Source organism: Artemia sp. Qi Xiang Cuo, chromosome 5, assembly GCF_049724085.1.
Source record: "Artemia sp. Qi Xiang Cuo chromosome 5, ASM4972408v1, whole genome shotgun sequence".
NCBI classification, from domain to species: Eukaryota; Metazoa; Arthropoda; class Branchiopoda; order Anostraca; family Artemiidae; genus Artemia; species Artemia sp. Qi Xiang Cuo.
The window spans coordinates 43,688,137-43,714,565 of NC_142798.1; the positions used below are offsets into that span (position 1 = coordinate 43,688,137).

At 34.6% G+C, this 26,429-nt stretch overlaps 1 protein-coding gene across 4 annotated transcripts in view; it reads right to left on the reverse strand.

Annotated features, from left to right (window-relative positions):
• Cds (CDP-diacylglycerol synthase) overlaps nucleotides 1-26,429 on the reverse strand; it is a 109,084-nt gene that overhangs the window by 50,165 nt on the left and 32,490 nt on the right. For all 4 annotated transcript variants that reach the window (XM_089089629.1, XM_089089631.1, XM_089089630.1 and 1 more), the window contains exons 5-7: nucleotides 25,835-26,011; nucleotides 20,037-20,239; nucleotides 10,191-10,347 (exon numbers count right to left, since the gene is read on the reverse strand). In XM_089089629.1, coding sequence (XP_088945755.1) covers nucleotides 10,191-10,347; nucleotides 20,037-20,239; nucleotides 25,835-26,011 — 537 coding nt within the window. The remainder of the gene's footprint in view (nucleotides 1-10,190; nucleotides 10,348-20,036; nucleotides 20,240-25,834; nucleotides 26,012-26,429) is intronic.

Genomic DNA, 26,429 nt, shown 5'->3' on the forward strand with positions numbered 1-26,429 from the left:
TCTTTTTGCAACTGTGACAAGACGAAGTGCGGCTCGCACTGCAAATCGGCTGTGATAATTAAAAGGGCGACATACGCCATTTTTGCTACTTTTCAGGAGAGCCAGAAAACGGAAAAAAGTTTGTTGGTTGTGGTCGCTCTGAAGGGCGAGGCTAATGGAGTTCAAGGGAACATATTCTAGACCAGCTTTTTCCAGTGGTATAAATTGAATTCAAGTATTCTGAGCAAGCTCGAAATCATTCCATTTTATGGCGTATGTCTCCTTTTTCCTTGACAAAAAAAGGAGACATATGCCAGGTCCCCGTGTTATAACTCCATAAGAAAATCCTCTTCTGTCATTCCGAATTCCAAAAAATACGAAGGAATCTGGGCATTTTGTCTGCAATATCAAACAGAGGCTGCCTCTGAGGTTTCTTTTGATATGAAATTTACCTGCGACCATCGTTCCGTTGAAGTACTAGAGACTTCTGATACAATCTTACTTTTTGCACTAGCTTCCTCTTCCTTTCCCTTGGTGTACTACAGAATTACTTACAAGAACCTCCCGAATTGTGGCCATTTTGTTCATATTATCAGACCGAGCACATCTTACCCTCCTTTTATATTAATTCATCGTTTTGTCAAAGTACTTTGAAACTTTTCTTCGCCCGACTCTAACTATTCGTAGTCTTCTTCTTTCTCTTTTTGTACTCCAGGACTTCAAATAATATACCTGTTTTATTTCAAATAATACAAGAGTAAAAATAAGGAACTGAATTGGCACAACCTCTTGAAAGAACTTCGAATAATGCAAAGTAAAATATAAAAAACTCAATCATTGGCACGACCTGTTTGGAACACTGGAAGATTTACTTCCACAAGACACACCAAAGTGATGATGTTTAAACAATGACTAAGCACGTTTGCAGTTCGTAGTATCCCAGAACCAAAAATGGATTTTGATTAGTGCAAAATTCTACTTATGCTACTTCTACTTGAATGTAAAAGAAGAAATGAATCACAAGGTAGCTTATTAGGTCGTTGTTTAAAAATCATCACTTTGACATCCTTCAAAACACGTGGTTAGATCTGACGACTCTTCATTCACCGGCAAGTCAATCCAAATTTGTGTTTTCCACTCATCAGAAATGTGTACGGGTAGCCTCAAAATTCCTTGCTTCTTTGCTTTTGAAATCCCTCTTGGACCTTTCACGTTCTCTGGCAAACCTTTCATGCGCTTCGATTTCTGTTTAAGAAAATCAAAACGTTGTAAAGTGTCGTCGAAATCGTACGTGTAGCATAGATCTTTCTGCCCCTATTGAAAAGTAACCTGCACAATTTTGTTCAGCAGGATAAAATCCTTTTCAGGGTTCTTCTTAGGTGCCTTCTCATTATTCCACAAGAAGAAATCTTTAGTGTTAAGGACCTTCACACGGGTGTTTTTCCTGCAATTTTGCATCAGAGTTACCAGATCCCTCAAATCCTCGACAGCATCCTGATCTTCTTTTCGATGCAACCGTGGATAGCATCCGCCGTCATATGTGTATGACCCTTAGTAAGGTACTTTATAGTAATGGCGTTGGGTCCCCAGCTCTGATTCACGATGAAAATAAGTGCACTAAACAGAATCCAATTTTTGTTTTGGGCTGAGCAATTGTCGCGCCACAAGACAAATTCTTTCACTTCTCCCGACTTCCTAATTCGACTGTATTTGGCTGAGACCACAACCTCAGCAGTTCTGCCATAGATGGCCTCATGCCATACTATACAATACACGGTCTCCGGCACACTTCCTGATTTTACAGGAGCAAAAGTCTCATTAAGGACTTCTAAATGGGTAGTGAAGTGTGACTCTTTGATTTTTGGTGTGATAGGTAGCAAAAATACTTTCTGAATATCAATGCTGTACACCACTTTTTCCACCCCATGAGGGTGTTGCGCATCTTTTTCTAACTCCTTTCTTGCTTTCTTTGCCATTTGCTTATGATTTTCCATTACCTCCTTGTCTGATTCAGTTAGCTGCTCATTTTTCTCTTTGTTTGTGGTGTCACAAAGTTCGCAGGTATCGCTCTTAGGAATTTTCAAAGATACTTTCATGGTCGGCATCACAGTGGCATAAGAAGCGCGAGAGCAGTTTTCATTTGGATAGTTTTTCTGAAAATTATCAAGCATCAACTGAACAGTAAGTTCTCGTGGTAAGTATCTCACATTTGGACTATTTTTTCGACGATAATGCGGCAGGCATTGCCTGAAAGACTCGATATGCATCATTATAAGTTCTTTATTTAATGTCTCTTTACTGTTGCTTTGTCTACCACGTCTCTCCTTGACTGGAAAAGTCACAGACTCCTTGCCAATCTTCTTGCAGACTCTCTCAATCCGCTTCGTACTAGAAAATCCTAGTGTCCACATAAAAGAATTTCGGCAGACCCTGACACGTAACTGTTTCGCACTGCCGTCATCACTGGATTTCAAAGGTAAGAAATAGCAATAACTGAGCTTTTTCTTGAAAGGCAAACGGCCATCTGCTTTCACCCTTCTCCGGAAAATATTCTCTGCCTCTATCAGTGGCTTTTTGTAGGTTAGGCGTTCCACGTGGTCCAGAGCCCAGTATTTGCTGTGGATCTTCTTCCGCATTTCCATAGACAACATAGAGCATTTCCTTTTACAGCCAGCCGAGCATTCCTTATCTATAAAAGAACTTTTCATTTTGGCTTTTTCAATGCTTGCTTTTCTTCTCACTTCCTTTCTCTTTTTCTCCTTTTCACTTCTGAATACAGGATTCTTCTTGGACTCTGGTAGAGAATCTTTGTCTTGATCTCTACTGGGGCCTTGTTCCAGCTGATATTAATTTTCTTCGACTGCAGAAGTTTTTATGTTGTTTTTGTTTCGTACTTTTTTAGTTTTCTTTCTTTTTATATCGCATTTCTCACTTCCGCTACTCTCACTTGAACTTTCCTCCACCGGCAAATACTCATCTGAACCAAAGCTAGAAGCTTCGTCGGTGTCTGAATAAGCCGTCAGATTTTTTATTTTGGCAGCGACAGGTGGCAATCCGTTTGGTTCCTCATCTTTGAGGTGGTCTGAAATTTGAGTTCGGGCAGTGCCATCACTACATACAATTTCCAATATGTCCAGTTCCTCGTCTTTTCAGGTGTTTGAGCATCACGTCTCAGCATTTTCGTCACTACACAAGCTCTGAACCAAATCCAAATCAAGTATATTTCCATCAGGCAAAAACTCAAGTTCACTTGCATTTAGAGACAGATTTTTCTCTATTTTTGCATCACCATTATTGTTCAATTCCGTTGCCAACACTTGACGATCAAGCCAGTGACGGACAAAGGAGGTGTTGTCAAATGGCTCCTTTACACTGTCATAAATTCCCCAGCTCTGGGTTGAAAACTGAGTTCGCTGTTGACTATCGTTGCTGGGTTCTGAATAAGCTGGGATGAAACTATTTAACCTCTGGAATGACAAATAACAAAGCTTCTGGAATGCATTGTGGTCTCAATCACATTACAACAACTGTTTCTTCTTTTCTTCAAATCACGGTGATTATGCTGAAATTCGGCTGATTCTTGAGCCAAAAAGGAGACATAAGGCAAAAATTAAAGTTCAAAAGAACAGGGTCAAAAGGAGATACGTGCTCTGCACGTATCTCCTTTTTGGGCAAGCTACTCCATGTCCAAGTGGCATATGTCTCTTTTTTCTCTTTGGAATAGTAGAAGATAGGAGAATCTGACTTTACCATTCGATTCCTTGTGCTGGGTTTACCCATTACACACACATAACTCATTTCTGACTAAAATGGCATATCGTCACCCTTTTAATTATCACAGCCGAAATGCTCCACAATAGGTTTCAGTGACAGCGCACGCAAGTGCGGAGCTGACCCGCAAAAATGCCTACTTTCCAATGTGAATCAGAACGAGTCCGAAGACCAAGATGAAGAAGAAAAAGAGATTTGAGCCACCGTTTCATGTTCAGTTTTAATATTTGATTTTTTATTTGTTTTGATATTAAACTGCTAATGCAGTCGTCTAAACCTTACTTTCAGCTGATCATGACATTTATCGTTAACTACATCAGTGGCCGTTGACCAAATCTAACCGATTGGATTATTTGCCCCTGCTATGCTAGGAGTTAAAGAAAATAAAAATTAAATCAGCCTTAGTCACCTCTGCACCACATGTTCAAACGGCTTCGCCACCTTGAGGCTCGTATATGAGCCTACGTAAGACAGATTGTATCTACTACTACAGACAAAATAAGAAGTTGCTCAAGAATTAAGATTTTTGGAAAAGAGGCACATGGTTTGACTCCTAATGACGAGCAGAAATCAAATAAAGTATAGAAAATATACCAAATTCGCTTTTTTTTTTCCTGGTTAAATATATTAGTTCTATAGAATGTAAATACATGATTTGGTTAAAAAAAAGCGATCTATCGTTTGGTGAGATAAAAATCATAAGTTGTCTTAAAAATATTTCGAGTAAAATACCACTATTCAGAATATTTTCTTTTTTTTTTTGGGGGGGGGGAACTCTCTTGTTCATACGCTTGTATATTCTTGCAGATTCAAGTCATGACTTTGTTTTTATTAACAACGTATAAAGGCCATTCTGATGGTTTGAATGATGTGCAGTTTGATTCGTTTTCATTTTTTTTTAATAGCCAAAAAAAAAAAAAAAAACTTGGTCATTGTAGGCTAATTTCTGAAAGCTATGACGTTATTTAGAAAAAAATAAATAGTTGCTCAAGGATTAAGATTTCTTTTAAAAAGAGGTAGATGGTTTGACTCGTAATAACGAGCAGAGTTCAAATGAAGCATAAAAAAATATACTTAATTTAAACCAAAATTTTAGAAAAATCGAAAAAACTAAGAAAAAGTAGATTTAAAAACCTTGTTTTCAAAATTAAATAGGGGTTAACGAAAAGAATAAAGGTCGTGGGGAAAAACTAAAAATACCAGGTGAAAGTACTTGTTCTTAGGATTCAGAATATGTCAAGTTTATACAGTTTTCATTTATTTTACCGTGTAAAAAAAGAATCAAGAGCCGTATGACGTCGTTATAGGCCAAATTTGACTTTATAGGGTAAAATGACCATGTTCTACACGCGTCCGAACTTGTGCACCCCAATATTCGTTATCAGCGCTCCTGATTACCCAAGAATCCACCCTCAAACCAACCGCGGCAAATGTGAGCCACCCCTTGAAAGAAAACGGTCCCAGGATCACTGACTATACAGGGAAAGTGTCTTGGCCAACGAGACACGAGACGGAGGGTTTTTAGAGGCTTATAGCGCTTCTCCGGATTCTGCACGAAAGTCTACACGAAAATCCACTCTAAACTTATGAGGCTGAAGGGGACGTATATTCAGAGACATACACTACTTTCGGTACTCTTTGCAAGAAAGTGCCCGGATTCACCTGACATGTGGTAGGTAGGTACCTATGACAAGGAAGACTTTGTCTAGGAAACTTTAGACTGTTGACTTTGACGGCCCAGGCGCTCGTAGGCCAAGGACTTTTATAATCTGGAGATTTTTAAACAATAATGACACGTCACCAAAGAACTAGAATCATAAAGCAGGTTCAACTTCAGGGGAAGAGGTTAGATACTCAGCTAAGTGCCTATTATTTGTTTTTAATACATATTTAAGGGTAGAATACATTGGGAATAAACTGGGAGTAAATATATGCAGGCTTAAACTGTTCTGGAAAATTTCTTAGAGGGGTTGTTTGGATCAGCCTTAGAGGCAATGTAGATTTTACCAATGAGCTAAGCCCTTGCACTTCTATCCTAAAATGTGTAGATTTTTTGGATTTTCTTATAACATTTAGTATTTTTCATGTAATCGAAGTATAACTTGTTCTTTCGAAACTCAGACCCTCCCCCTCCCTATCCATATCCTCCTCGACATAAAGTCTTCGCAAAATACTCTAATTTCACTTAGTTTATATCCAAAGATTTCCGAACTTGTTGATTTGAAGGATAAAAATGAAATATGGAAGGTCAGTATACCAATACACCAGATCCATATTTCACGAAAGGTGCTTTATTTTGAACAAAGATGATATTTGAGAGTATCTAAAGTCATTGTTAGCAGTTCTAACGCTGCAATGACAATACACGTGTCCGACAAGAAAATACAGTATGTAACCCCCACATGGCTCATAAATTGATTTCAGTTTCCACTCTAATTTGTATCAAAAGTCTTCCGATTTGTATCAAAAGTCTTCCGTATAATGTAATATATAGAGTTTATAATAGTAGGTTAAATGCTGCACTCCGACTGGCTAAGGTAGAATATTATAAGGTTAAATTTAAACAAGTTGAGGGTAACCCGAGTAAGACTTGGAAATTGATTAAGTCGGTGACTTGCCCTGGTAGCGTCTTGATCCATCCAGATAATATGGGAATGAATAATAATGTTGCAGATGAGATGTGTAATCACTTCGCTACTATTGGGCAGCGTGTGTCATCATCGTTGCCAGTATTTGATCAAGATGGAGATTTTCGTCAGTTCCTACCTGAAGATTGTGATGTGTCTGCGTACCTTAAATCTGTAACTATTGATGAATTATTTGATGTTATAAATAATATGAAAAATGGTGCATCAGGAGGTGATTTTATTTCGTTGAAGGTTTTGAAGTCGATATTACCTGTTATATCTAGTAATTTTTTAGGACTGATAAATAATTGTTTAAAAGCTGGAATATTTCCCGACTGTCTAAAGTGCGCGAATGTTATCCCGATATTTAAAGGAGGGGATAATAAATGTTTTAGTGGTTATAGACCGATTTCTTTACTGCCATTTATTTCTAGAGTGTTTGAAAAGTTGATTCATAGTAGGATGGTAAGTTTTTTCGAAAAAAGACAATTTTTTAGTTCTAGTCAGTTTGGGTTTAGGAGTCATCATTCTACAGAGCATGCAGTTTTGTTTTTAACAACTTTTATTAATGATGCTTTAGACAAGGGTCTGAAGATAGCTTCGATATTTTTGGATATTACTAAAGCATTTGACTCTGTTGATCATGATATACTAGTTCAAAAGCTATATAGTAGTGGTATACGTGGTGATTTTTTAAATGTGATAGTTAGTTTTCTTAGTGGAAGGACTCAGTGTGTCGTGATGGATGGAATTACATCTAAAATTGAATATATTTCGATTGGAGTACCCCAGGGTTCCGTTTTGGGCCCTTTGTTGTTTTTGGTTTATATTAATGACCTTTGTAGAGCTTCAAGTAATGTGTCTTGTTTTTTAGACCTTGATACTTACGGTACTAAAGGAATTCCACCTTTTTTTGCTGATGATGCCCATTTTACTGTAGCTGCTAGAAATGAAAATGAGTTGGTGACTATATTGAAGCAATGTATTTCTTCGATTGAAAAGTGGATACGAGTAAATAATCTGAAGCTTAATCATAATAAGTCGAATTTTTGATTTATGGTAGAATTACTGGACATTATCCATGGATTAATAATATAGAAGTAGGGCACCATACTATTGTAAGATCTACTAGTACTAGATACCTTGGTGTTATAATTGATGAAAGCCTTAGTTTTAAAGACCATATTGCATCTGTTAACAGCAAATTGTCTCGTAATATTGGTATTATGCGTAAACTTAGGTATCTTTTTCCGTGTGAAATTCTGAGAATGTTGTATTTTTCTATGGTTCAACCATATCTCATTTACTGTTGTATGGTTTGGTCGAAAACATTCGTAACTCACCTCCATCCGCTCTGCGTAACACAGAATATGGCAATTAGAGTTCTTTATGGTAATCAAATTGACCTATCTGTATCGGTGAGACATCTTCACCGCGAGTATAAAATTCTACCGTTGGCAGGAATATGTGTATTCTATAATGCTCTGTTTACGTTTAAATATTTAGCTTCGGAGTTACCATCATGTTTTTCAGGAATGGTTAGTCTTGCGTCTACTACTCACGATCATTTGACACGATCTTCTCAGTTGGTGCGAAGACCAGCTATGGTCACGTCTAGGTCTAGGTTTTCAATTCGCCATGTTGTTCCGTTAGTTTGGGAGAGTTTGCCAGAGGATTTGAGTAATGTTGTGGGTTTGCAGGATTTTCGTAAGTCGCTAAAGAACCATTGTTTTGATGTGTATATTTTGAATGGATTATTCTACGCCACTTAAGTTTTGTTTTTGAGGAGGGTTTAGTTGCAGCTGAATATGATTATAATTATTATAATTTTGTTGGGTGTTGTTTGGAGGTTCGTTGGTTTTGGGGTCCGGTAATTTGTGCTCTAATTTTGTTTTTTTTTTTTTTTTTTTTTTATTTTTTTATTTATTAGGAGGGTTTTCTCCCGCACAAGCATTGCTTCAGGGAATCGATGATGTATATATTTTTTATACATCATCGAACCCTATGTCTTTTCAGAGATGGCATTTGATTTTCGCTACAAATGCTGTTTAAAGTCTTAGGAAGTCACTAGTCACAAATATAAGGCTAAAACTTTAATATAAGCGTCCTACAATAGAATACTAGCAGATATTTGTCAGGAATGACATCCAATTTCTACCAAATTGGTGTTCAAGGTTATAAACTGTAGCAATAGACAAGGGAATATGGCAACATAGAAGTCTGGAAGAAACATACGGAAGTAAACATTTCCCAAATAGTGTTACATTTTCTTTAATTTTTATTTCCAAATTTTGAATTCGCTAAATAGAAATGGGACACAAAAGTAATTTGGGAGTCTTAAAGCAAACCAGAGAATGCAACACACTTTTCTTAAAAATAACTTGCGATTTTTGTCACAGGTTGTATCCAAGGGCTTCTTAATTCAATGAATAAAAATTTACAGCTAATGTTGCAAGTCCCATTAGAAAACACAGTAGCGCATACATACACATTCACATAATTCGAAACGAACTAACCTAAACTAAATGGCAAAATTTTTGTAAAAATAAGTAACATACATAATTTTAGGACATCAAAGCTTCAAACGCACAAATATTAACTTTTATGAGACTCAGAACTTAAAACGAAAGAAAAAATGGTTATGAATAAGGCAATGATATCCAAAACTAACAGAATATACACCAAAAGTGAAACAAAACTCAAATGAACAGAAATTAACACAAATTACGGCGGTGTTGCAGCCCCTCAAACCTTCGTAAAGGCTAAAATATCATTTGCACTTTGTTAAAAGCGAAATAAATTTTTAATAGATTCATCTTTATTTTTATCATCCAAACAAGTAAAAAAGTCAAAAATACTACTCAAACTTCCAGAAAAAGTTTGTTAACAATATCAGTGTGTTTGAGACAATCAAGTGAGTCTTGGTAGTCTAATACGGCAGTAAATTTAGTTAGTATCTTCTCCTTTTTTAATGTGCCTCCATAAACAACTCAAACCATTCTTGAGCGCCATTTGAACTTAACTGAAATCACGATGCGTTTTGAACAATTACTTGAAATCACGATGCGTTTTGAATAATTTTTTGAGCGCCATTTGAACTTAACTGAAAACACGATGTGTTTTGAACAATTTCTTTTTAATTACTGCATTTAAAGAAGTCAAAATACTGTTGCCTCCATAAACAACCCAAAACAATTTTTAAGCGCCATTTGAATGCAACTGAGAACACGATGTGTTTTGAACAATTTTTTTTTAATTACTGCATTTACATAAGTCAAAATACTGTTAAGACTTTCAGGGAGATTGTGTTTTTCCCGGCAATATATTTTAGAAACTCAGTTTAATTTTATGATCTAATATAGCATTCTAAACAAAAAATCGCGAAGAAAGGAAACGAGGACAATTAACAGCCAGTGAAAAAATTGAAAAATTATGCAAATATTTCGGTCAAGACCTCCGCTTGACCGTCCTCAGTGCAGAATAAAACTGATAAAAATATAAAACCAAACCTTAAAATAAAAATAAATTATTTATAATATAGCATTCCAAAAAAAGAGCAGAAAACCAAAACAAAATAAGAACAAAAGATCATTTCCTAGAACAATAAATTATTCGAAAACCAACGCACTTTATCCAAGATCCGAGGGGCCAAGACTAGAAAAATTTGAGATACACTTAATTACATTTGTTTCAAATTTACTTTTAGAAAAAAATATTCTTCCTCTTCAAAAATTTCGATTTCTGGACATGTTCTCTTTGCTACGGCTATTAAGTCATTTTAGAAGGATTAGAATATCAGCAAAGAATCCTTACCAAGCAACCAAAAATGATGGTAAAAAAACCACCGCCAATGTAGCCTTCCCAGGTCTTCTTGGGTGAGAGTTTTATAAGAGGAGTCCTTCCAATGAAAAATCCAACCATATAAGCACAAACATCATTTATGATGATCATGGACACGGGGACAATAAACCTTAAGAAAAATTTAACATTAAACAAAATGAAGATTGAAAAAAAGGCCAAAGACAAACAGCAATACAAATAGAGCTAATAATTGCCTTTTCTCATAACTATTATCTGACCGAAGAAAAGGGTTTCAAAGGGGACAGAACCCCATGGCATAACACTGAAATTACATAATAGAAGTGTAGAAATATGTTTTGAATTATAAACAATCGATAAAATACAAAAGCGGAAAAATCTCAAGCTATTTAATTTGTACATACTGGTCATCAAAAGGGTCAGCACGTTGACCCTAAAGACCTTTAAATACTATATAGACATTGAGTAAGAACAACTCTATATAAACAAAAGCAACGCTGCTCGATCTCCATTGTTCTTGCAAATTAGTATTGGTCTCAAAGTTCTATTTTTCCCAATATAATCGATTGACATAGAATAAAAAGTTAGAAGTTTCGCCGGTTCTAGCCCCCCTACGCATCAGTATTTAGTCAGGGTTTAGCACCACAGATGATCTATCACTGATTTATATTTTTTTTTCTTTACGTGATTTCAAATATAGGTGATTCTTTTAATACTTTTGTTTTTGAAAAAAGGGGGAGGGATATTCAGCACATCCCCCTGCCTATACATTCCATTACTCATATCACGAAGCCCCTTCCCAATCGCGCCGTTTCATAGCTCTATATATACATCTTATTTATACAAAGTACTTTTGCTTCCTTACACTTGAAGCTTTCTACATATTCTATTGACAGCTTATCAAAACAGCTCGATCCTCCTGGAAAAAGAGCAGGTGTTTTTATTCTTATTGAGCAACAGAATAAACAATATGACGACAAGCGCTAAAATATGTCCAAACTATCGTAAAGTTTAAACCAAAGAATCACAATGAAATAATAATATTTGGAAAGAGAAAGATGCTTGTGTATGGGAAGTTATCTTCATTAGAATGCATCAGCCCGTACCTCATCCAACCACCTGTTGCTCTCTACGCAGCTGGAGAGAACACGTACATTCAGCATTAAAACCAAAGATTTAAATTTCCGTAACAGCGCCCTTTCGTTATACACACGTGTCAAAAGTTGTCTGCTTATTATTATTATTCAGTGTCATAGTTAAGGTTGACACAATTCTAAGCATAAAAATTAAAAAAAAGCTTTTGATTTAAACCTTATAAGGCAATAAGAGTCGAAGATTTGGATGGGAATTTCTAAAGCTATAGTAATGAAAGATATATTGGGTGCATAAAAGGGCAGTGACTACAGATTAAAATAACGGATACATTAGGAATGTTCTGCTATAACTTTCTCTCCAGAAATTAAATATCCAGAAGATTCACACTGATAAGCTTGCATTGGATTATTGGACATACATTGGACTAGGTATTTCGGTTAAAGTAAGGCATACTATAGTTAGTAAAATTGTATTTAATTTATAGATAAAAGAGGATCTGCTCCAAACACAATGCAAAATAAATTTTTACAGCACCTTTTAGAGAAACAAAGAAATTCTGAATAACATACCAAATTAAGAAGTGTCTTCACAGGTTACGGAGCTTTTGTGGAGATTAGTGACTTTAATTCATTGAATAATTATCTTGAATACATATCTATCTATCTAGCTAGCTAGAGAATAATTTGACTGTTTTGGGTTTCCGAATCATTTTTTTTTCTTCTTAAGGTAAAAAAAAAAAATAATAATAATAATAAAAGTCTAGGTGTCTCATGTGCGCAAAACCTTATTTTCATCATGGGCTTTAACCTGAACAAAAATTTGCTACTGGTGGTTAAAAAACTTAAAAAACGTATTGAAAGAAACGACATAAAATGACAGTCTCTCTGTGAAAGGTGAAAGAATATTGGTAAGGTTAGTAAAAAGTAAAGTTAGGTCCACATTCAAGCCCGATTTGTGGATGTGTTAGAAGTATTACCTCGTGATTTTTCTAAAAACAAGAAATTATTCAGTAAGATAGTGGCAACTGAAGCCACTAATTTACAGACTCAAATTTTCTTTAACGAATGGCTGGAAACACTGGCAGGGGGGCTCCTCCCTTTCCCATACATGAAGTCCCTACTGACAACAACGTTACATGGTACTAGCTAACCCCTTGTGATCAAGAACGCGTCTAACTAGGCGTGTGTCAAAGTATTCTCCCACCTGAAGTACCTATATATATATATATATATATATATATATATATATATATATATATATATATATATATATATATATATATATATATATATATATATATATATATATATATATATATAATATGGAGTCAAACTCAAAGTTGGAACCAATTTAATTTGAAACTGACAGAACTGGTAATTCCAAATAAGGCGTGAAACACTTTTAAGAGGCTTTGTTTGGCTAAATTCACATGGGCTTGGTCTGAACCGAAAACTATAGTACTTGATATCAGTCCACCCCGTTGCGATCAAGACTGCATCCACTAGGCATAAGTTAGAACGTTTTCCCGTCTGAAGTATCAATGAGGGGCGTTTTTTTTTAATATGTACATATAAGTAGGAAAACCGAAATTGCGGAAAATAAAGCTCCTAGTAGCACTTGCCAATATCCCCCCCGCCCCAGAAATTTCAGGGAGTCTCAATATATAGCTTTTTTGATAATTATAGATCGATTGGCTTTCTCAGAATTTTCTATCTATAGCCACTTGGTCCTCTTTGAGGCAAAATCACGGTTTGATGCCACAAAATGGCGGGAAAGGACACTTCTCCATTACACAATCTTTTTGGTAACTTATTGAGGGCACTAGAATTTTCAGTTTCCGTTCGAATGAGCCCTCTCCAATACCACTGGTTCGATACGATCACCTCTGGAAAAAAAAACAAACACATCCGTGATCTTTCTTCTGGGAAAAAAAGGAGCAAAATTCCATATTTTTTAGATAGGTGGTTGAAACCTCAAAGTGTGGTTCTCTAATATGCTGAATAAAATGGTGTGATTTTTATCAATATCAATAGCTTTTTCAGGGACGTTTCCACCCTTTTTAAAAAATAAGGCAAATTTTCTCAGGCTCTTAGTTTTCCATGGGTAGCATTAAACACAATGAATTTTAAATATTTGTAATCAGCCAATTCTTTTGACGTGTTAATTTTTATCAGAATTCCTTTTTTAGAGTTTTGGTTAATATTGGCCAGGGTCGCTCCTTACTTTTAATGCGTTACCAAAAACTGTTTAATATTCTAAATGTATTTTGGAATATAGGTAAAATATTCTAGAATCTCTTCTTTTCTTCATTCTTTGTATTTGCCTTAATTTCCCTTTGGCTGCTCAATTTTCCATGTTGGGAGAAATGTCGGGGAAGGGGGGATTTCCACAGGTAGGGGGAACTTCCCGTGGACAGATTTTCTGGAGGGGATACCAGTTCCATTAGATGAGCAAGTTAGAAATATCTAAAGACTTGAGAGTGAATATTTTTGGGTATGTGAAATATGAAGAGCGGCTTTTAACTGTAACTGAGATTGAATTTTATGATACTACAAGGCAGCTCGGAAGATTCTTTTGAGCAGTTATTAATTACATTGAAAGTAGTTAGGTATTATAAACTAAATTTTTCTTTGAAATTTGTCTATGTTGAAAAAATTTTCATTTATTTGTTGTTACAGTTGTTGTTGTATTGTCTGTTGCAACAACTCAGTGGAGAGACTGAGAAACTCAAGGAGCGACAATAAAACTTAGAATGAACAGAAATTATTCCGTACATGAAAGGGGCTGTCCCTTCCTCAACGCCTCGCTCTTTATGCTAAAGTTTTTCATTGTTTTAAAAATAGAGTTGTGAGACAGAGCCAAACTTTAACGCAAAGAGCGAGGCGTTGAGGAGGGGAGAGGCCCTTTCATATACGGAATAATTTCTAATCGTTTTAAATTTCAAAGTCGCTCCTTACTTTCAGATTTAAAAAAAAATTGTTTTTTTTTATAATTAATTTCTGAAAATTTTTGAATTAATGCATATTTTGATTTTGGCTAACTACACATGAATAATTTAAACGAAATTTCCATATTAATTTTACTTTTTTTTGTTTAAATGGTTTTCTTGAAAGTTGTTTAATTTTATTTACGAACGTTTTTATTAGTAATAAATATACGTAACTTACGAATTAACTTACGTAACGAACTTCTATATAAATATATTTTTAATACGTATATCAGGGGTTCGCCCCCTAGTCAATACCTCGCTCTTTACGCTAAAGTTCGAATTTTGCTCCAATTCTTTAAAAAGAACCCTTAATCACAAAATAGCTATTATGAAAGTACTAAAAAAAAATTTTACGTAAAGAGCGAGGTATTGACTAGGGGGTGAACCCAATCATATACGTAATAATATCTGTTCGTTTTAAGTTTTGATGTTGCTCCTTACTTTCAGTTGAACAAGTTTTTTTTTATTTTATTTATTTCTGATCGTTTTTTAGATAATACTGGGAAATCCGGCGCCCCCTTCATAGCAATGTCCCTTCCTCCATGAAAACTTCCTCCGTGGAAAGATCCTCCCACGCAACCCCCGATCCACCAACCCCCCTCCACAAGAAAAAATCCCCCCCTGAAAACGTCTGTATGCTTCCCAATAACCAATACTACATGTAAATATTAGAGAAAGTTCATAACTTGCAGCGTTTCCCCCTGGGGACTGTGGGGGATTAAGTCATCATTAAAGACACAGTTATTACACTTTTTGACCATGCTGAACAAAATGGCTGTCTCAAAATTTTGATCGGGTGACTTTGGGAAAAAAAATGAACATAGGAGGGGGCCTAGTTGCCGTCCATTTTTTTGTCACTTATAGGAGCTTGAAACCTCCACAGTAGGGTTCTCTGATACGCTTAATCTGATGGTATGATTTTCATTAAGGTTCTGACTTTTAGGGGGTGTTTCCCCCTTTTTTCAAAAATCAGACAAATTTCCTCAGGCGCGTAACTTTTGATGGGTAGGACTAAACTTGATGAAACTTATATATTTGAAATCAGCATCACAATCCAATTCTTTTGATGTATCTATTGGTATAAAAATTCTGTTTTTTAGAGTATCTGTTACAATTGAGCCGGGTCGCTCCTTACTTACAGTTCGTTACCACGAACTAATTGATAATAAATACCCCAAGCGTTTGTTTATGCTTAATCAGGCATCAGGTCCAATCCCCCTTTTAAATTAACATCAAATATATTTCCACGTTAAGCACCGTCTTCCACCATTTTGTGCCACTAATTTATAATTTTGGCCAAAATACGACTATGTTGCCAACAACCTAAGACTATGTGAAATGTTTGTATTCAAATGGCATCGAGAAACTTTTTCTAAATGCAGAACTGAGGAATTGTAAGTATTGTTCCAGTTCTAAATGTGGGAGGGAGGAAGGGTAAGAAGGAGGGTAGGCGGCAGTCCACTAGCATATTTGTTTAAAGTAAAGTACAGTTGCAGTAATGTTAGACTGAACGTTTTAAAACGAAATAGGTGAATTAAAACAATCGGAATTACCAACCAACCGTGTTTACTCTATTTAAAAAAAAAATTTCAGTAGATATACATGCTAAACTTCTTTTACTGGCTTTACTGGCTGAGGCTGTTGACAAGTGTGAGGAGACATCAGTCCCTGTCATATTTAGGGCAATGTATATTTATAAATAATTACTGAGACCACACTGGCTAATCATGATACAACAAAAAAATATTTAAAAATAGAAAAACGAGGATCATACAAGCCAGTGAAAAATGTGGACTAAAATGCAAATATTTTGATCAAGACCTCCACTTTACCGTCGTCAGTGCACAATAATAAAATGAAAATATAAAATAAGAATCCAAGGAAATTACAAAAAATTTCAAACCTTAAAACAAAACACAACTTAAATTTGACAACCCTTTCCGTGTAACAGTGAAAGGGTATCTGAATAAAAAAAATACAGTATTGAATGGAAATTCCATTTTTTAATTTAAACAGAGAACTTTAAAAAGCTAAACGCTTTCCAGGTAAAACATTGTCACAGATTCGGTTAGGTTGCAAAATGTGATTTTTTTTATCAAACAGTTCGTGGCAACGGACTGTAAGTAAGAAGCGACCCGGCTCAATGGTAACCGAAACTCTAAAAAACGGAATTTTGATACCAATAGATACATCAAAAGGATTAAATTTTAATGATGATTTCAAATATATAAGTTTCATAAATTTTAGTCTTACCCATCAAAAATTACGCGCCTGAGAAAATTTGGCTGATTTTAGAAAAAAGGGGGAAAGACCCCCTAAAAGTTATAGAACCTAAATGAAAATCACACCATCATATTCAGCGTATCGGAGAGCCCTACTGTAGAGGTTTCAAGCACCTATCTACAAAAATGTGGAATTGTGCATTTTTTACCAGAAGAAAGATCACTGATGCGTGTTTATTTGTTTTTTTGTTGTTTTTTTTCCAGGGGTGATCGTATCGACCCACTGGTCCTAGATTGTCGTGAGTGGGCTCATTCAAACGGAAATTAAAAGTTCTAGTGCCTTTTTTAAGTGACCAAAAAATTGGAGGGCAACTAGGCCCCCTCCCACGCTCATTTTTCCCAAAGTCATCGGATCAAAATTTTGAGATAGCCATTTTGTTCGGCATGGTCGAAAATATGATAACTATGTCTTTCAGGATGACGTAATGCCCAGAAGTCCCCGGGAGGAGGGCTGAAAGTTATGAACTTTACCCAATGTTAACATATAGTATTGGTTATTGGGAAGTATACAGACGTTTTCAGGGGGGATTTTTTCTGGTAGATGGGGGGGGGGGGGTCGGAGGTTATATGGGAGGATCTTTCCGTGAAGGAAGTTTTCATGGGGGAAGGGACATTGCTATGAAGGGGGCGCCCGATTTCACAATATTATTAAAGAAAAAGATCAGAAATTAAATAAAAAAAACAAGTTTTTCAACTAAAAGTAAGGAGCAACATCAAAACTTAAAACGAACAGAAAATATTAAATATATGATTGGGTTCATCCCCTAGTCTATACCTCGCTCTTTAAGCCAAAGATTTTTTAGTACTTTCATAAGAGCTATTTATTCTAATTAGCGGCCTTTGTGATTAAGGGGGTCATTTTTAAAGAATTGTAACAAAATTCGAACTTTAGCTTAAAGAGAAAGGTATTGACTAGGGGGCGAACCCCCTAATATACGTAATAAAAATCTACGAATATAGAAGTTCGTTATGTAAGTTAATTCGTAAGTTACATATATTTATTACTAATAAAAACGTTCGTAAATAAAATTAAACAAGTTTCGAGAAAGCCATTTAACCAAATAAAAGTAAAATTAATATACAAATTTTGTTTTAATTATTCATGTACGGTGAGCCAAAATCAAAATCTGCATTAATTCAAAAACGTTCAAAAATTAAATAAATAAAACAGATTTTTTTTTTAACTGAAAGTAAGGGTGATAATTTGTGGAGATAAGGAATCCTTTTCTGCCTTTTTTTTGTCTGTTTTTTATGTTGGATTCCCGTAACTTGATGGGATATGCATTGCAATACAAAATGTCCTTCAGATAATTCAATTTTGTGACTATGTGAGCTTTTGAACAAATTCTTACAACATGATCAACTAAAGATATGACTAATCCTCTTCTTAAACAAGGAGGGTGGTTGGAAGAGAAATGCAAATACCTATCATTGAGTGTAGGTTTTCTATAAATCGAATATTCAAGGCTGAGAGATTTATTGAAGATTAAGACGTCTAAAAAAGGCAGTATATTATTATCTTCCAGTTCCAAGGTGAAGTGAAGGTTGGAATCCAAACTGTTACGATGAGACAAAAAAGTGTTAGGTTCCAAGGGGAACCTTCAGTTCCCTTTGGAACTGGAAGATAATAATAAACTACCTTTTCTAGACGTCTTAATCTTCAATAAATCTCTCAGCCTTGAATATTCGATTTATAGAAAACCTACACATAATGATAGGTATTTGCATTTCTCTTCCAACCACCCTCCTTGTGTAAAAAGAGCAGTAGTTATACCTTTACCGACAAACCGGTCCCAGAACCGGTGTTTCAGAGGGAAAGTATTCAAAGTGGAGGTTATCTCTGTGTGGAATCACCGAGAGGTAGTACTTATCACTTTTTTGTCTCATCGTAACAGTTTGGATTCCAACCTTCAGTTCCCTTTGGAACTGGAAGATAATAATAAACTACCTTTTCTAGACGTCTGAATCTTCAATAAATCTCTCAGCCTTGAATATTCGATTTATAGAAAACCTACACATAATGATAGGTATTTGCATTTCTCTTCCAACCACCTTCCTTGTGTAAAAAGAGGAGTAGTTATACCTTTAGTTGATCATGTTATAAGAATTTGTTCAAAAGCTCATATAATCCCAGAATTGAATTATCTGAAGGACATTTTGTTTTGCAATGAATATCCCATCAAGTTACTGGAATCCATCATAGAAAAAAGACAAAAAAAAAGGCAGAAAAGGATTCATTATCACCACAAACTCCAACAGATATCATCCCTTTAGTGGGTGATGAGAAATTCTTTATTGTTTTGCCCTATTTTCCCAAATTAGGTGACAAACTGCAAAGAATTCTAAAAAGAAATAACTTAAATGTCACCTTCAAAAATTCTAATAAAATTCAGAACTATTTTAACAGCGGCCAAGATAAAACGAGCCCTATTTTGGGCAGTGGTGTTTATAGGGTTCCATGTTCTTGCGGCTGTTTCTATGTTGGAAGAACCCATGAGCAATTAGGGGAGAGAATATCGGAACACAGATCATAAATCGACACAACTATGAGGCTACGGCAAAGGCCTGAGACTTTTGATTCCGCCTTGGCTCAACACGTGTATGACAACACGCACCATTTCGTTTTATTCGATAATACCTTCATTATTACCCCTGCTAAAGGTCTCATCCAAGTTTTCAGGGAGGCAGTTGAGATAAAAAAAAAGTACATTCAACGAAAGGTAGCTCTCGATAGGGATACTGGAGAAACCTATTTAAGCCCCATTTATAATGAACTAATTAATTCTGATCGTTTTTACTTAAATAAAAAAAAAAATCACGTCTTGCAACCTAAACTAACCTGTGACGATGTTTTACCTGGAAAGCGTTTAGCTTTTAAAAATTCTCTGTTTAAATTAAAAAATTGAATTTCCATTCAGTACTGTATTTTTTTTATTCAGATACCCTTTCACCGTTACACGGAAAGGGTCGTCAAATTTCAGTTTTTTTTTGTTTTAACGTTTGAATTGTTTTAGAGAATCCTTGGATTTTTATTAGTAATTTTTATTCTATTGTCGTGCACTGAGGACGGTCAAGCGGAGGTCTTGACCGAAATATTTGCATTTTAGTCCACATTTTTCACTGGCTTGTATAATCCTCGTTTTTCTTTTTTTAAATATTTTTTTAGTTTTATCATGTATATTTATGTTAGCTTTCAACTTTGCTCTACTTCCATGCGCATCTTTTTTCTTTTTTTTTTATTATAATCATTACAAGAATTGGCCTGAAAATAAGAAGACCAACAGTGATTGTGACAAATGATGTGAAAACCATGTCTTGTTTTCTAATATTCATCTTTCAGTTACGTCTTTTTAGCAAAATTACGGATGTTTTTTTTTTATATTTGCACCATTCAACATAGCTTAAAAAACTAGTATGTCGATAGCAGGAATATATTCTTTCAAATGAATTAGATAGTCCCCTTATATTACTTACCAAATGAGTCCTTCAAAAATATTTTGAATGATGAAATAGCTTTGGGTCACAACAATAAGAAGAGCAATATGTGTCCAGGCAAAAAGTGAAAACTGCTTCATATAATACTTTTTTACTAAGGATAGGACAAACCAAACAAATCCAACTATGTAGAGGCTGAAAGAAATGAAGCGATGGTATTTGACCAAGACCCTGAGCAGCTCCTGTAAAGAAAGAATCGAAGACTTAGCTAAGTCATTCACTTGAACAGATTTAGAGGAATTGAGTAAAACCCGCTCATATGAAAAATAAAACTAGTCAGGAAGATAGTAGTAGTTGAAACAGCAAGAGTGAAAATGGTAATCAGTTTTGTTTCCTAAATGACCCTATAATGTTGACTGAAGAGATCTTCTCTATTTTGTTATATGTTCGGAAAGAATAGGGGGAGGAAGTAGAGACCAAAGTTTTCATTTGGTTTTATATCATTTGATTTATTTTTGTATGTAGTGAGTAAGTTTGTCCACTTATTTAGATATTATTCGAATATCTCAACAAAATAAAGCATCCAAATGAATTTTAATTTAAACGAATATTTTATTTTACTTTATATGAAATTTTATTCTTTCCCTCTATTCATGTCCTGTAAGGGTATCCCCCCAACATCCATATTATTATAGGTGGTTTTCATTACTGTTGTATGTACGTCATTCCACTAGCAATTTTTTTTAACAGAATATTACAAAGCAAGCTAATCAAATTGGTTTTGTCGGTCCCGAGGTTTACAAAAATTATATATTTTTTATCCCTCTTTTTCTCTTTTCGTCTTAGGTGTAACTCTCAAAATTAGTCATTCAATCTGACCCCCCAATTTCCTTCAAATCAGACAACGATGTATTCTGGATGAGATTGGAAAAGAAAGCTTGTTTCCAAATTTTGTAAGGCTTTTGAGTTTCTCACGATAAATGCATTAGTCACAACACTTGTAAAGCTTTGTTCAAAGATTATCAAATAGGGGAAAAAGATTTTGTGACAAACCTAGAACAATTCAAAAAATGAATTCTTATTGCACTATCTAATATCCCAGATGTTATTCAATATCATAGAGTTTGATTACTCAGTAAATCTTCTATGATGCAGACATACCCCTAAAAAAAGTATTTTGATTTATACGTATTTGATTTTGAATTTGTTTATTATTTCTTATTTATTCGGGAACTCCTCTTTACTAATTCAGACTCTTTTCCAGAAGCATCCGTAACAAAATCGTGTAAACAATTATATAAAATACAGCATGAGGCAAGAAGAAGCTGTTCTGACAGCTGACAGTAGAACCCTTGCATAATACGAGTAGTTGAAGTACTATTAGCTATGTATTCTTAACATAAATAATTATCAAAATTAGTATTTTTTTTCATCGAGCATTACTGCATATAAAACTACAAATACCGTATCACAAAATTCGTCAGTTATCTGGGTAAAAACTTTGAATATAACTTTGAACTTAGAAGCTTAATGTTTTCATAATACCCTTTGCCTATATCTGTTTTGTCACATTTGAAACAGTTGAAATGGGCGACTTTGATATTGGTTTTTTTTTTTTTTTTGCTCTTTTGGATTCCTAAGAAGCCTTCTTGTATTAAGAACTGGTTTTTGATTACAATTTAACAAAAATGCATTTTAAGGGTTTTTTTTGGCTTCTTTATAGAATATATGTCATGTAGGCTAAGGCTGAACTGCTGCTTTTTTATCACTTTTGGCTGCTCTTTTGGTTATCATTAATTTTTTCTTTTGGGGATTCATTCCAAATTATAAACTGATAAATACCTAATATAAGTCAAATTATAAACTGTATCTAAAGGGAGTAAATTTATCAAATTGAAAAATACATGATGGACACTTCACATGAGAACACTTCAATTACAATGACACAAAAAAACACTTAATAGTTTATTCGCTATGAAGAAAAATGAGGTGCCAGCTATTTTCTTAGGTAAAAAATGAAAGGCTCATCCGTTTTAAGTGTAATTAAATGAAATAATATGCAGACTGAAGTAGCTCCAGGAAGATGTTGAAATGTTCATCCTAGTTCGTCACTTTTAATCCAAGCAAAATGTTAGGACACTTAGTATCAGTTATTGAGTTTAAGCTTTGATTTCCAAATGCTCACAAGAATTACCAAATTTAAAAAAGTCGCAACAATAAGTCACTTGTGGTCAAAATACTTAGACTCCTCTTTGATCCCCACCCAGGCTCAAAGCTTCTGCTAAGGTCATTTCCATGGAAATCTCCGAAGAGTTTCTTTTTAAAATAGCTTTCAAGCGTAGTTAGGGGTATTTAGACTTTTTTGCTTTTCTTCAAAGGTTTGAAAAAAGTGTTAAAATATTCCAAATGTTACATTTGTACATATTTTTGGTAATCATTTGTGGGGTGATCGAATTTTCTAAACCACTGTAGATACGTAATAACGTTGCAACATCTAGTACCCTGAGGTTATAAGACTGTCAAAGACTCCTCCTTGAACTTCCCAAATTGAAAGCTTTTATTATGACCTGGCCTTTTAATGTAACTTGGGCACTGGACCAAGGGCGCCATTGTTACTCGAGCGCAACGTTAGGTGGGGATGTCGATATCGCTTTCGTCACACCAATTCGTTTTAGTGTAAATCTGCCTGGCACATATGAATGAATATCTTCAAAGTAAACCCGTTTCATCAATAGAAAAAAAAAAAAAACGGATTGGACGCATATGTCCCTTTCCCTTTGGACGATAAAACCATGCAAGTGCTGTATCAAGTATAACTCACAAAAATATTGTTCATTTTGTCGATTTTTAAGCTTTTTGGCATCCCTCCTTTCAATAAAAAATCAAGGTACTATCACTTAAATATAATAACTCCCTATGCCCCTCCCCTTCTGGATACCATCTTGATAGGATACCGTCTCTGCTATAAATAAAAAAAAAATTAACTTATTGGCGCCCCTGCTTTAAAAAAAAAAATCCCGGCATTATCATTTAAATTTGATAGCTCAATACCCCCCCCCCCCCCCTCTGGATACCACCTTGATAGGATGCCGTCTCTGCTTTAAATTAAAAAAAAATTAACTTTTTGGGATCCCTGCTTTCAATAAATAAAATTTCGAGCTATTATCATTTAAATATAATACCTCCCTACCCCGCCCCCTCTGGATACCACATTGATAGGATACCATCTCAGCTTTCATTAGAATAATAATTTACTGAACAATTAACTAGGTCACTATATCGTTCAAACAAACACGCGAAATAACGTTAAATAGCTTATTGTTCCTTGAAAAAAAAATTGAGGGTATGAGTAAAGGGGTACAAAGACAAAAACAAAAATGTCGAAATTATTAAGATATACATCAAATTACTGAAAAACTGAGTGATAGATTCGCCATGGCATTCCATAAGATCCAAAGAATCGAATTAAAAGGGAGCACACACAAAAGCCAAATAAGGCCAGTAGCCTATGAGAAATCGTAAAATACCCAAGACAATGAACAAGTCCTAATGGGGGGCCCTGGGTCTATCAAAATATTTCAATGGTTTCCCAGGGAATTTTATTTCATTTTCTTCTGTCTCCACTTAAAATGAAAAAAATAATTATCTTTTTGGCATCCCTGAGGTATTATCATTTAAAAATGATAGCCCCCTATCCCCCTCCTCTATGGGCAATAATTTACAATTTATTTATGAACCATTTTTTTGGTGTAACTTCCGGTACAATATTTAATTCCCAAACCTGTTCCCGACCATCGAATAATTAAAACTTTGGTCTCACCCGAAGGCTTTTTTTTTTTGGGGGGGGGGGGGTCAAAAGTGTCCAGACATAAGATTGTATTTTATATCATGTGTTAAGTAATTGAGTATTAAGAATTAATAAAATCTTATCTAAAAACAGCAAAAAAAAAAAATCTTGAAACTTACAATTAAGCTGTAGAAACAATCTGTCGGCTGTCAATTTCAAAATCCAACAAAAGGCTGAAGCTGTATAGTAGTGAATGCGTTCTATATTTCTATTCAACTTGAAAATAAAATTCTTGACTACGAATGATGTAAGAAATAGTGATTGGGAAACTGCATTCGAAATGATTTAAACGCATTTGATAAAGAGGATACTTTTTTTTTGTAAACATATGAAGAAATGTGTATATTGCAGTATCGGAATTTGCATATTGCATCTGTCTGGTTTTTATGCAAAGTAACAAAAGAGACGAAAATTAATGAACAAGAGAGCAGTGAAGAATTATGGGATACAAATTGATATTTGGCAGGGAAAGTCACTGGTGATAAATCACTAGGGGTGGCACCGTGATTGCGTGATTTTCGGGGATTCGGGGAACCAAATTTTTTTTGGGGGTGACGTATACATCTTTGGGGATACACCCGAAAATCTGGGGATGCTTCACGCTCTGTTTGATTTTTTATCAAAAAAATTAAAATAATAACCCAAATGAGAAGGAAAATGTTTGACTTAGCAATTGAAACACTAAGGACTAGCCGTAAAAATCCGTTAATGGTAACCAAACGCCGCCGCCTCTGCCCGTGGTGGCGTGCTTGTGGCGCGCCGGCGGCGTTCAACCGGGCCTCTCGTCGGTGCGGCACCGGGGTCTATATATATATATATATATATATATATATATATATATATATATATATATATATATATATATATATATATATATATATATATATATATATATATATATATATATATATATATATATATATATATATATATATATATATATATATATATATATATATATATATATATATATATATATAAATATATATACGTATAAATATATATATATATATATATATATATATATATATATATATATATATATATATATATATATATATATATATATATATATATATATATATATATATATATATATATATATATATATATACAATGTAAGCCACGAATTAAAATGATATTGTAATAATATTGTTAATATTTATAAAAATGTTGTAATTTGCTTAAATTTATGTAAAAATGGCACTTCAAAATTTTAAATGGAACCTCCAGTGAAATTTGCCATGGTTCGAATCTATATACAAAAAAAAATAGGTTTACTAAACAAATAAATAAAAGCTCAAATGGGGACAAGTCCTTTTATTAGACAGTAAATACAGATATAAAAAATCTGGATATTTCCACCACATACACCAGTGGTCGTCTTCAGCAGAAAAACTTAAAGTATTACAGTCAAAACAAACGTTTTTATACAGAACAAAATAAATACTTTCAGGTCACAAATAGTTTACGGGTCATTCACTAGATCTGTCTGGGAGAGTTCATTACAGGATTAATTCAAAGTCTTGAGTTGTAAATTTTCTTCTTCAATATTGCCTAAAGATAAGTTGAATTTTTAAAGAAGGTTGCACAAACTTCATCTTCTTCCATTTGCAAAAGAAATATTGTGGAATTTGAAATTATATACTTGATTCGTCACATCTCCCCATATATACGACGTATGGTCTTAGAAAAATGTAGTAGAAAGTCAGTGCATTCTTAGAAAATATACCTAATTCAAGGTATTAAGCCGAGAAGAGGTTTACAAAAACATTATCTCGGAGAAGCGCCTAATAAAGTTTACAAGGAGCTAGTAAAAAGAGTCTGAACAAAACCCACTTTTCACGCTAATGAGAGGGGTGTCCCGCTCCTGATGGAGATGACAAAAAGTGATGAAAGTAAGTAGTACGATAAACAACTGAGTCAGTTCTTTGAGGATACAGTGGGCATGACGAAGCGAGAAAAAAGTAGAAAGATATACTTAACTTACAGTGCGATTAGCAGCAATACCAAAATAATCCACTAGATTTTCGCCATAAAAGAAGTAATTCGAAGCAATGAGAAAGTACCAAGACAGGGATCGAAACCATGGTAATCCATGAATGCGATAGACAGCATATCCAATATTGATAATTTCAGCAAAACATTTGACTTGTACACACAGAGTCTGCAAAGAGTGTAACTCATTATTAGCATAACAAAAATTTAAATAAAAAGTGAAGTAAAAAATAAATTTTAAACGTGATGTTAATTTACTCAAAAATCATTGATAGAATCTTGGCGGCCTACTTTAAAAAAGTACATTCGCTATGTTCTTACATATTAAAAAGTATAGGATAAAGATCCTCTAGAGGCATTGATGGCACATACGGCATTGACAGTTGTCAACGTATCCATTGCCAGGTCTTTTTTTTTACAGCGACAGGTAGCAAGCTTGTCACCCAGTCTTGAGGCTGCTGGGATCAAACCCTGGGCCCCATTTTACCAAGTAGAGGATCAGTCCACTGCGCTGCCACAGGATTTTCTTGCACATTAATAAACTGTAAAACTATCAGACAGTTTACCTTGACCAAATTTGACTCAAC